This window comes from Larus michahellis, chromosome 5, assembly GCF_964199755.1.
Source record: "Larus michahellis chromosome 5, bLarMic1.1, whole genome shotgun sequence".
NCBI lineage: Eukaryota > Metazoa > Chordata > Aves > Charadriiformes > Laridae > Larus > Larus michahellis.
In genome coordinates this window covers 34,960,503-34,973,567 of record NC_133900.1, presented here as the reverse complement: position 1 = coordinate 34,973,567, position 13,065 = coordinate 34,960,503, and the positions used below count along the sequence as shown (strand labels likewise).

General features: G+C 40.1%; 1 protein-coding gene across 1 annotated transcript in view; it reads left to right on the top strand.

The window, feature by feature from the left end:
- The window catches only part of SMARCAD1 (SNF2 related chromatin remodeling ATPase with DExD box 1), a 45,636-nt gene that overhangs the window by 17,781 nt on the left and 14,790 nt on the right, over positions 1-13,065 (top strand). Inside the window, exons 6-9 of the mRNA XM_074589572.1 lie at positions 3,097-3,185; positions 5,188-5,277; positions 5,919-6,000; positions 7,483-7,874. Of these exons, the coding sequence (XP_074445673.1) occupies positions 3,097-3,185; positions 5,188-5,277; positions 5,919-6,000; positions 7,483-7,874 (653 nt within the window). The remainder of the gene's footprint in view (positions 1-3,096; positions 3,186-5,187; positions 5,278-5,918; positions 6,001-7,482; positions 7,875-13,065) is intronic.

Sequence of the window (13,065 nt, the reverse complement as noted above, 5' to 3'; positions counted from 1 at the left end):
TTTGGGGTTTTGTTGTTTGTTTTTTGTTTTTTTTTTACCCAACCAGACTAACATTTTGAGGTTATCACTGTGTGCATGATCAGATTCTATAGACGGGACTTCTTGGATGCTGGCAATAGAAAACTAAGGTTGACATATTTTTGAGGGACACACTACTTTTGAGTGCTGCTGCACCTGGAAAATCCCTTCCTGGAAGACTATGGTTACTTTTCAAGGGTTTTGATTAATATTAAACTAGTTTAAGCTAATATATGTCCTTAAAATCTGTTGCAGTTCACAGTGTTTGAACTAAAACACTTTAATTTCTGGTATGTAGGCCCTGCCTTTTGGCCATTTTTGTGCTGATCCAGGAATGCTGTTTCACATCCTTTCAATACGAGCCCACAGAAAAATCTTCTTGGCAGCAAAATTCTCACTAATCACAGCTGTTGTATAAAATGTTTAGTTAGGAGTAAGCATGCCTGAAAGTGATGGTATAAATCACCTCATTTTGGACACTTTTTTTTAAAATGTGAGAGACGTTACTGAACATCTGCTTACCTATGTCAATTTATGATATGCTTTACTTGTTGCGAAGTGTTGAGTGTGTGAGAGAGGTCAGGGACAAGATACAGTTTTGTGAAGCATGACCTTGCTAAAAAAGTGTGGCCAAGTCATCTTCAAATTTTTCTGGTCTTTCAAAATGACAAAAACTTGTATTTATAGCTTGAATTCAGTAGTTGTATATAGTTAAAACAAGAACTGTTGCAGATGACTTACAGGTTTGAAGATTAGATGTGATGCACTGAAAATATGTGTACGAATGAAAGATGTGAAGTTACAGTAATACCTGCTGCTTGTGGTTTGTTTCTGGTCTTTTTTTCTGTACATCATGAAAACCATGAAATCAGTGAGGGTGCTTCTGAACTGAAGCCTCATGTAAACCTGTCTGATGTTCACTGCTTTTTGAACAGGCAAAAATGACTGTTTCTTTTGTAATGGTGGGGGAAGTCACAGTAATAAGTGGGTTTTTTTGCAGTGGTGGCAGCAGATAACAGTGGCAGTAGTTACAGATGCCTCTCTAAATTTTGAAATCCTGGAGCTGCTTTTCTCATTGCTTGTTAATCATAAGATTTGTAGAGAGAACAAGGATTCCTCTGGAAGGCCTGGTGTGCCCTGCCTCCACTCCAAGGGTGGTTCCTGTCTAGCAGTAATAGAGTTTCTTCATCCCCCTCAGCTGTATGCTCCCTTAAACAGAAAGGAATAATTAAGCGTACCTTGTGAAGTGAATGTCTTCAGGATGTTGGGATTATTTTTGTTGTTTGCAGATGACAAATGGCAGGGTTTCAGAAGACCACAGGTTGATTTCTAAATAATTGTATGTTGGTAGGTTCCTGAGACCATGGTTGTCCAGATCCTTTGCTACAGTTTAATCGCCTCTAAAATTGCTCAGAGTCGGGCTTTCTGCGAAGACTGTTGAGGGCTCAGCCCATGACTTCAAAGCAGGGAGATCTTCAAAATACTCTTATGTGGAGCCCATGTATTTTTTAGGGCAAAGTGGTTTGCAGGGTCACTGTTTGTATTCAGAATTATTCATCCCAAATGCTTGAGCTTACTTGAGCTTAAGCAGTAATAGCATGAGGCCTCCGTGAGTTCTAGTACTTTAACCAACAGCGGCCTGACAGCCCTTAGCTTTGATATCAAGACAAACACACATTTCTCAGACTATTGCTTTTCCTGGCAATATTGTTTAAACAAGGTTCTTGGGCAGAAAGGTCAAGGTCTGAGTGGTGAAGGAGAGCCGCCTCCCCTCCATTAGCATATTCTCTGGATGCTTTGAACTGTGCTGCTTGTATATATTTATACCTATATATACAAATACATAGACTTTGAAAATATCAGTGTTTTCTGGTTTCTTTTGCCAGATCCTTCATTTAAGGAAGAATTGCTGATGCTTTGCTTTTCTGCCTTTGGAATGTTTTAATGATTTTGTGGTTTTTTTTAATATTTGTATGTCAAGTCTCTGATGTCATTGAGTCTAGCAGAAAATTTATTTAACACATTTTCACACAAAATGTCTTTTTGCGAAAAGATGTGGTGACTTAATTTTACACAACTGAAACTATTTGGATCATCCAGGCAGTCTTTTGGATTGGAGAGCAAGTGTACTTTTTTTTTCCTTGTGTGTGTGCTTGTTCACTGGCCTTCTTCGTCTGTCTGGGCAGTGAGGTTGGCCAGAGATGCCAGTATCAGACATCAAAGCTCTGCAGGCAGTTATTCTTCAAAAAAAAGATTTAACTTGCAGTACTGTTTCAGATCATGGATTAAGAAGTTTTACAATAATTTGGTCTGGTAACAGTGGCTGCTTCAAGCAAAGCTAATGTGCAGAAATAGTGGTAATGTGTTCTCGGCTTCATGAGCTGTGCATGGTGGCAGTGAGAAAATGCACCTGACCGGGCAGGTCTTAATGCTAAAATGATAATCCCTTGATAATCACTAGGGTCCAAAGATATTCAGAAAGTTCTGGCTCATATGAACTACTCATAAATAATATGGTTATCTTTGATACTCAGTTATCACTGACTTAATATGCATAGTTTTCTTTCAGACATTTGGATTTAATGTTGAAAACTTCAGTGGTAACCTCGCCGGTGTGCACCTGAGCCAGAAATCAGTCATCGGCACTTCCAGATTGGCAGTGATGTGCATACTCCAGCTCACAACTGGGCTTCAGCCTTGATTAAATACCAGCTTTCCAAAAGCAGTCAGCTTGAATAAAAAGACAGACATACTTTTATGCAACTTGTGTGTAAAATACTTGGCAAAAAAAAAAAAAAGAGTTATTTCAGTTGTTCTATATGAGAGGTAATTGCTTGATTAATTGCCAAACTACTAAAGAAAACTTAGAGGTAAATAAACATGTACTTTCAAGCAGCTGCTTTGCTTGACATTTCAGTGTATCTGTGGGCTATAATAGGAGACTATTATGGAGACTGGTAAACATCTTGTGCAGTTAATAAGTAGCTACTATAGTGTTGGTTTGAATGATCCTACTGGTTTGTGGTGAACTTAATGAAAGTAATTAATTCTTCTTTTTTGCCTCAATTCTTTTTAAAGCTGCCTCTCGTAAAAGGAAACTAAAAGATTCTCCCTCAGATTGCAAGAACAGAAATGAGCATGCCACAAAAAAGCCAAAAGCTGATTATGTGAGTACTGTTTTTTCTCTCTGTGCATTGTAAAATAAGTGGAATTACCGGACTTAGTCAATTGCAGTGGTGTCATGAACTTGGTGTGTTTTATGAGCAAATCCAATCAAATTCAAATGTTGCCATCTGAATGAGCTTTCTCTGCTTTCTTCTCCTTGGCAATTCTGAATGGAATTACCTACTTTGTTCTTCAGTGTTTGTGGATTTGTATCCCAATAGCCTGTCCACCGCTTTCATGGAAGCGTTTGGTGGCAGGTAGCAAGCAGTATGTGAGCCGCTGGGTACCATTCAGTCCTTGTGAACATCAGTGGGAGTTATAGGCTACGGATCACCTTCCCTCATCAGGTCATGCCTTGTGTTTTCTCAAATAGATGAAGTTCAACATCCATTGATACTGTTCTTCTGTGTTACAGGAGTAATGTTGTCTATGTATATATTTGAAACTGACTTAGGGAAATCTTTAAAAGGAATGAATTGATAACGTCTAAAGGAATGATTACTCTGACCTCTGCTAATAAATAGGAACTATGTAATGATCCAGGTTGGTATTTGGCAGATCTTATTCACAGTCCTACAGTGCTGTCATGAGGCCGGCTCCCAGGCATCCCAGTAGACATTCCTGAATACCACTTACGGTAGAGAAAGGGAATTCTGCAGTAAGTACTGGAGGCTGGATGGAGGATGGTGACTGTGTTGAAATTTAACCAAATATTGTCTTCAGTCAGAAAAAAATGAAGAAAACGCAGAGTTTTCCATAAAAGCAAAAATAGAATTATTCTGATATTCCCCTACTTCCTGGAGGAGAGCTGTGAATTTTGTGAGGCAAGATTTGCTGGGGTTTGGATTTGTTCCTCCTTGCCAAACCGCTGGGTTAGGTTACAAAGGAGGCTTTACTGAATTGTTACCTAGTCAGCCTAGCAAGCAGTGCTTCACTGGAGATGGCTTCATGCAGTGGATTGTTTTCTATGCTTAACAGTTCCATTACAGTTAAAAAGGAAAATTGGGAAAAGTAAAGCTGAAACACAGGTTTTTAGGGTTTGTTATAGACAATTGTAGCGAGAAAACCTGCAGGTTCTTTGGTGGTTTTTTTCCTCACTTTTGCTTTTCCTCTGATTCCTAAGACTAGAGCATACTTTGTCAGCTATTTTATGTACTGTAGTTGTACTCCTAATGATACCAAAGGCTCATGGAGGAAAGGGACTGTGTCCTCTGTCACTTGGAGTGCTTCTGGGTGATCTGGGTTTGTGCTCTTTCAGCAAATAGCAGCGTTCAGCAAAGTAAATAGCGATCAAACCTGTTGGCATCTCTGCTGTAGATAAGTAGATCTGTAACCACTTTGCATTCAAAGCTCTTTGAGGAAACTTGCATAATTCGTTGTGGTGAATACATAAGAGCAACTTGTGGCATGTAGAAGTTTTGGCACTCATTCATAAGAAACCTCCCTTTTTGCAGGCTGGTAATAGCTATTAGTGAAGCTATTATGAAAATAATAGCTGGTGAAAACTTTTGCCAGCTTTTGATGTGACTCCATGGTGCTGTGACACAGTATTTGTGGATTTTTTTACCTGTAAATCTTCATATAAACACATTTGACATGTTTATAGACTCTGGTGGGTTAAATACTGCATGCTTGGTAATCAAATCTAACTGTTAGACTGACTGTTAACCCTGACATCTTCTGCCTTAAATATCATCCAGAATAACTACTAACTCTTTATTTTAAAGAAATACAAACTAGATAATTCTAAATTATTTATATTTTGGTGTAACTTTGCACTGTGTATGCTTATCAAGTAAAGAATGCCAGTCTTTCATAATGAGAAGACATTTTCTATGCTTATGAAAGCTTTGGTGTTATTTTGATCATTGGCTATGTATGAGGAATCGCTTCTGCAACTTGGATTGTTTCTAATTTGGTTGTTTCTAATAATTTTTTTCTGTTTCTATGCTTATGATTTACATTAAACCTAATAGATTTCTTTTTTTTTTTTTTTTAACGTAGCTGGATGAGTCAGAACCCCAAAGACAATGGGAGAGGCAAGAGATGCTTGTGAAGAAGCTGCAAAATACGTTCCCTGGATTGGATAAGGAGGTGAGCTCATGTCTCCTGATGGCACTTCAGGTTTTGACTTCTTAAGAAAATTGCAGCTGTTGATAGTCCAAATGAAACAGTCCTTACACCAGCAGTGCTTTCGGAAAGAGCCCAGGGTAGGAAGGTCTTTGCTGTTGCTGCTTTTGGAATGTTATTTGCCCTGAACTGAGAGCAGTTGGATGTAATCACAACATACGGAACTTCTTATCCTACTTTTTTGGTCCTGTGACAAGCCTGGCATAGGCAAATTTGATGGCCTGTTATGAAAATGCATCCTTCCCTCTCTCACACACTTTTTTCCCCTGGACGACTAGATATACTGTGCACTTTGCTTAGTACCTGATGATACTCAGCAACTGGTCAGGGCATTTTAATACTACATGTTAAATTGTTGCACAGCTTTTTTATGTGTGTTCTTGCCCTTTTGAAAGTGGAGTGCAGCTCTGCCTAAGCTTGAGTGTATAAGGGTAAACTGAAGGGTTCTCTCCTTTTGATTTCCTTTATTTTGAATCATATGATTTGCAGGGGTTTTCTTTGCCTTGTGCAATTAAAATTAAGTGTTAGTGCCTTAATGTTGTTATGCACAGAAATTTAGTTTTTGCTTACCTTACCACAATACAAAATTTCTTATCTTTTAATAGGAGCTGAGAGATGTACTTCAGGAACATAACTGGGTGTTTCATGAAGCGTTGGAGGCCTTGAGAGTATTTGCAGATGATGAGGGTAAAGACAGATTTATAATACATTTTATCCCAACATAGAACAGACAGAATTGTAATACAAATCCTTTTTAACGTCCAGCAATGACAGTCCTGACAGCACTATACCTAGAAATTTGCACTGATGCTCAAAATAAGTTTTATGGGGAGGATAAAAGACAGAAACTTAACTTTTCTGTATTTTTAAGTGTCATGATTATTTCATCTTTTGCTCTGTAAGTAGAGATAAATATCTTTGCCTTGCTAATACAGATTTACATAAGAAGTTGTAATTACCTGTGGGTATATCATAAAATATATTTTGAAATGTGTCAAAGCTGACACCTGCTTCCCTCCTGCTTGTTTAAAAATAAGTTTTGTTTTTTAACTGGAGTAATTTGTAAATCTGTAATTGCAAGTAACTGCATAGGTGACAGGTGACGTGCTATTTTATCCTTTTAAAAAACATTCTAGCAGAAAAAATACTAGAAATGGGCCTTAAATTATGCAAGGAATTTATAAATACCAGTGCATTAAATGTGGCAGGGTGCAAGAGCCGTGATTCCACGTAAATCTGGGAGTTACAACTTAAATACTATTTAATGAGTTAATTACTTTTCAGAGTGTTACACAGCTGTCAGATATGTATATGTTTTGCTGTATCAGCTATTTAAGTATTCTTAGAGCATGGGATAGTATTCTTAATTGGATTCTTTACAAGGGGAGAGCGCTATCACTACACATGAGGTTGAGTCCTTTCGGCTGCTGCTGAGAAGGTAGACATTGGTGTCGGAGTCAATCAGCAGCAAGCTGGGATTGTGCAGAAGAGAAAGCATTGCAAGTGCTTTCTTCCAAAGAAGGAAGAAAACCCCATAGGAGTAACTTCTGAAAAGGACTTGGCTCACATTCTGTTAAATAACCTTTATCTTACTTCAAGACAGTAAGGTTATTTTGGGCAGAAATACCTCATTCTTCCTGTTTCTTTAACAAGTGCATGTTTTTGTTATCCCACCACCTCTAATGCTGTACTGAGATCAATTAAAATGAAAAAAATATAATTGTTGTGGTGAAAGTAGGCTTGTTTTCTGAAATCAGCAGAATTAATATCTCTGCAGTCGGGGGAGAGTGGGACCAGTATCTCATCGCAGCAATACATCTGAGTTCTTAACTATCTGCTCTTACCTCAGAGCTTCTGCAACTCACAAATATTGCATAGCATTGATCATCTGTATTTTATGACAATTACTTAAAACCTTCTGCTATTTGAGCAGTATACAAATTAGCATTGCTCATTTTATACTCACAGGTGGTACTATTTACATGTTTTAAACAGACTTGCATGGTGTTTGCTCCTCTTTTCTCTTAGTACACCTGTTGTTGGGTTGTTGTATATTAAACACTAGAATTGTTTTCTATCTATATAAGTTTTATTTTGGAAGAACAGTGGGTTTTAATTTGCCCTTAACCAGTATGTGTTGACTTGTTGCCTTTTATGTTGCATGCATAGGCATGGAATTTCCTCCCAAAAGTGAAGCTGCTGACTGGACCAAAGCCTCCTCCAAGAGCAGAAGTGACGAGAGTAAAGAGAAGCCGAAGGAGAAATCTTCCGGGAAGGAACAAAATGGCTTTCAGAAAAAGGACAAAGGCAAAAAGAGTGTTTGGAGTACTAAAAGAGAAACAGAAGACTTGGAAGATGAGTCAGCTTCCGAAGATGGTGGTAGCTCCCTTGATGAGGACTATGGCAGTGGCGACGAAGTGATGGAGGATGTCTACAAAGCGAAAATCCTCAGCTTCCTGCAGGATGCTTCCCCGAGCGAACTGACTTTGATTCCCCAGTGTTCTCAGAAAAAGGCTCAGAAGATAATAGCGCTCCGGCCCTTTAACAGCTGGGAGGCTCTGGTAGGTCTGCATTCTTCTTTTCCTATCCCCAGCCTGCCTAGAGTCAAGGTGGCTTCAGCCTAGGGAGGCTTACATGGGTGGCCTTATCCTGATTAGGCTAAAATGCTATGTTCCTCCTAAGCCAATAGCGTTTCAAATAGTGTCATATGACCTGATTTTGAATGAATTAAGGGGTGATTTTCTTGGAAAACTCAAGCTGATTGGCTGACATTACTGCCACTCACTCTGTAGCACCGAAAGTTGGTTGATTTCACTGCAGAAGAAGAAATTAGAGCTTTCACTTGGGAAGGAGGTGTTTGCTAGCCTGTTCTGAGCTCTTGTAGCTGAAAACCCATGCAGGAGGCAAGAAAGTGGCAGGACCTTTACTGCAGACACTTGAATAGCAGCAGCAGCAGCAGCTTCCAGGGTAGCTCCATGATTGAAGGTGCCAGCATCGATATTTTCAGTTTCACTTAAGAAACAATCGTTGTCTTTTTTTTTTTCTTTTTTTTGTCTTTTTTTTCTTTAATCTACTGCAGCTTAGTTTCTAGCATGGTTTTGCTAGCTGAGCAATGCAGCCATTTTTTTAGTGGAGCGAGCTGCTGTGTTTTTATTAATAAAAGGTAAAGCATCAGAAGGCTAAACCACAATCCACAACAGAAGGGAAAACGATATCTCTTGGTAAGTAGATTATCTACTGTCACTGGGATGTTACTTTCAAATGTTTCCCATGGTTTGTTTGTTGCCTTCACAGTTCATGCAGTTTCAGTTAACTGCAAGACATCAGACCTGATAAGAGCAATGTCCTGGTAAGAAATTTGAAGTGCATTACAGCAGACTTTCGTCGTTTAATTTAATAGTGCTTTGGATTTTAAGGCAGTATCTGTGCATAGGCCCTCTTACAGAGTACTTGGTATGTTTTTTCATCAGTATGTGTTCTGAAACCTCCCCCACTGATGTGTGCAAGATCCACTTTTATTTTTTACAGCAGAATAGAACTTCTCCAATACGTGTAAAACAATAACATTTATTATTCCCTGTGTGAAATGTTTTACCACAAAACAGTAAGAAATACTAAACACATTTTTAAGGAAAACAAAATGATCTTTGTATGTTGTGTTGCAAGGGGGGGAGACAAGAGGAGGATACTTGAAAAAAAGACAGGGTGCAGGTATGCTGCAAAAGAAATCCGTTTTGCCCCAAGCCTTTGGCTTCTCACAGAACATCTGTCATACGACTATTCCTTTCTAAACTTGTTGGATTTTGCCTGAGCTTAATTCTTTGCAGAAATATTTGCTACAGGGCTGTTCTCCTTTTCTCTGTAAAATATTTAACAGAAAAAAAAAAAGCGCTGCATGGGCCTGTTTGCGTTCAAAATTTGTCTTTCATAAAGATTGCTGCTGTCAGCAACCACATGTTTATGTAGCATTGTGAATACTTGCCCAGAGTAGAAGTAGCATGCAGCAGATTTTAGCAGATGTTTTGTATCGGTGTGGATTTAATTGTTTATAAAGATTCAGTAGCTCAGTGACCCAATGTTTTTCCTACTAATTAATTAAGAGTAGTAGAATAATGGAGAGAGCTGATTCAATTTCAGCATTAAAGAAATTGGCTTAGTTTTAAGGTCTCTCTTTAATGTAATGGTTTCTTTGGTAACACAATGCAAAGCACTAGAAGTTGTTACCACTTGTTGGTTACTTGAATTGAGGAAGATTTTAAGGCGCTCAGCCTGAGATTAAGGCTAAAGCCTACTTATTTGGAAATTGAACATCTTTTTCCAGGAAAAAGTAAATTAAAATGGCTTTTTATTCTAGACAAGCTTTTTAAGTTGGACCAAGATTATTTTTTTTTTTTTCAGATGGATTTAAGCGAATTTCAAGCTTGTAAAGTTATTAAGAATTCTTGAAAATATTTATTCTTCGGAGCAGATATTTAAGACAGATGCTTAACTTGATGTTAAGTATTAACACTTAAAATATACAGGTGAAAAAAGTGAACAAACATGGCTCTCAAAAATTAAATGGAGAGAGCTGAAAACGTCCTTGCTCACAAGGATTAATTCCTTTGGCAATTTAGAAATGCCCATACTGAAGATCAACTAGATTTTCCAGGAGGGTAGTTCTATCCAGTCTCCAGTGCTGGAGATGCCCAGCGGGGAGTGTCTCTTCTCACACACTAACTTGCATGAAGAGTGCTTGGGGTATGTGCTTGGGGCTTTAGGTGTCTGTCTCCTCATTTGGAGAAGTGACGCTTCGCTGTGCGAGGACCAGTGGCCTCTCCGGAACATGTTGTGTGCATAGGGAGAGTAGTAGGTAACAAACTAGAGTAGGATGTGTGCTCCAAGAGAGCTCCTTTCTGAGCATTCCTCGTATTCACAACTTAAACTTGCACCTTGCTTTCTGAGGGCAGAAGGTTTGGAAGGGTGGTCCCCGGTGCATGTGTTGTAGAAGCAAGCCCAAGCATGGAGCTGAGACAGAAGAGGAGGTGTGATGCCCAAATGGGAGATGCGGGAGCAGAAGTTCATGAGGAGCAGCTCTGCCCTGCTGGGAATTGAGGATTGTAACACAAGGGGAGTAGGTGGGTCTGCAGGCGCAGGCAAACTAAAGGGTGGTCAGCAGAAAGTGGGGCTGTGAGGGCTTGGAGGAGAGGGAGGGAGGAACACCGAGAACATGGCTGGCTGTGCAGGGCAAAGCAGACACATGGTAGGTAGCTTTTGTGCAAGGGGCTGGTGTTCAGTGATGTTTTCCTCTTACAGTGCAGGCCTGCTGTGTACCAGCTTCATGCTCTACACCTCCTCGGGGTGGACACGCATTACTAAACTGACAGCCATTAGAGATACCTCCCCTCCGGGTGGGTCCTTTCCTATGTTGGCTTCCCACCTTCCTCTCCTGTTTGCTCCAGGGTCCTGGTGACATCCCACCAGCACGCATTGTGGGCCGGCAGACAGCAGGATGTCTTTCCTTGGTGGAAAGGAGCACTTCTGGGTATCCATCAACCTTCCTCTATACCCTCAGTCCTCTAAAAAGCTTGTTGGTGCTTAGTTATATTTTAACAGTGCTCTCTTTTCCAGACTGTTGGAATTGGCCAGAGTTGGAAACGGCAGCTCTCAGCGCTGTTTCCTCAGCAGACAGGCTGCAAACAGGGTCACGCAATGGCAGCACCTGCCTGTGTTCAGTGCCTGCCGAGAAGCGAGGGCAGAGACAAGGCTGGCTCCCAGAGGAGCCCAGCTGAGCGTTTGGGGTTTAGGGAGACGTTCTGTTCCTTGGCCTCTTGTGTGTACCCAATGCAATTTCATACTGCCTCTGGTAGATGCAGGGGTATGAGCTGGAGGGATTTTAATGCTGTTTAGTTTCTTATTTTTAAGGTTTATGATTGTTACTTGCTCGAATTTCCTTTTAGCATAGAAACATATGTATCTGCTTGAGATATGCTGTATCCTCTCATTTCTCTCGTTTGTGGTGTTATTCTGTCGTAAAATAAGCCATCTCTTTTAGCATTTAAAGCCTTTATTTGAATTAAATAATGCCTATTGTTTTTAAAAATTACAAATTCTTAAGGAGTACACACAGGTTAAACTGACGCAAAATATTACGTAGAAATTCTGACATAGCATTATATTTAGCTTATCACTTTTTAGGGGAATGGGAGAACTGAGCAGTCAAAAATGGGCATACTTGTCCATCATATTCTACATACTGCGATAGCAAGGGAGGGTAGCTTTGGCTTTTTTATTGTCTCTCACTTTGTTTGGCTGCACATGTGCAAACTGCTACGGAAACCAAACTAGCAGGAAATCCAGAAGCACCTTGCACCAAAGCAAGCTGAAGGGAAGCAGCAAAAGCATCAGTTTAGAAATGGGAGCTGCTTAAAGTGGAACTGGGGTTTGTTGATCAGGGTTGAGGCTGACTTTCAGCCTAAAGCAGGAAAGTTGAATCCTAAAACACCTCCAAGTGGTGTAAAATAGTCCTGAGCAGAGCACGCCAGTGTGGTGGTTATGTACCGTGGGGCACTGCTGCAGCCTGGGACTCCAGCGGACCTTTCTTCCAACCTTGCTGTGGAAACTCATGGTTCAGTTGTCCATGATAGTCTCACATTTTTGGACCTCATTTGAACCAAATGAACTTGGGAGGGTGTCAGAACATCTAGTAAAACAAAGGCCACCCGAGGATCTGCTCTGTGTTCTGCCCAACAGGGTAACATCGCGTGTTTCACACGTAAACCAGTGGCTAAAGTTTTTTTTTCTTGTTGTAACTTGGAGATGAACGTTAATGTGCTGACACGAAACAATACAATTTCTGTTAATAACAGATGGCTTCGTTCTCCACACCTTTATTTATAGATTACAGGATTAATATTCATGCCAACCAAAGCTTTAGGCATCAAAACAAATGTTGAAATTTTTTAATCACCTATTAAAAATAATGTTCTTCTCTTTTTATTTCTAAATAGAGGTGTCTATTTAGAAAACTTCTTCGCAAGTGTTGACATGCATGCCATAGCCTGGTTTAACCTATGAATGTTGGTAAACTTTCTGGATTTTGTTTAAAACGGAACAGAACCACAAACAAAACAAAAATAAAACCCAAAAAAACTGTAACGGCTGGCTGTCGGTAGAGGGCATCACTCCATTTATTTTAAAACTTTTTTTGGAGTCAAAAGTGTAGCCTGCTTGTACACTTCAGCTTAACAAAGCTTGCTTTTGCTCTGCAATGTGGCATTATTGATCAGTTACTTAAAGCATAGTAAATGGTTCGTACATTCTTACAGAATGTAGAAAAAGGGACTGGCCGCTTGGCAGGAGTATAGGAATGCTGTCAGAGTACGCAGGGATGCAATGAGGAAGGCTTAAGGCCCACTTGGAATTAAACCTGGCAAGGGATGTCAAGGACAATAAGAAGGGCTTCAAGTACATCAGTAGCAAAAGGAAGACTAGGGGAAACGTGGGCCCGCTGCTGAATGAGGTGGGTGCCCTGGTGACAGAGGATGCAGAGAAAGGCGGTCACTGAATGCCTTCTTTGCTTCAGTCGTTACTGCTAAAGCCGGCCCTCATGAATCCCAGACCCTGGAGGTAACAGAGAGAGACGAAGAAAGGAAGACTTTCCCTTGGTCGAGGAGATCTTTTTGTGCCTGAGGACTGGAGGAAAGCCAATGTCACACCAGTCTTCAGAAAGGGCAAGAAGGACCTGGGAAACTACAGGCCAGTCAGCCTTAC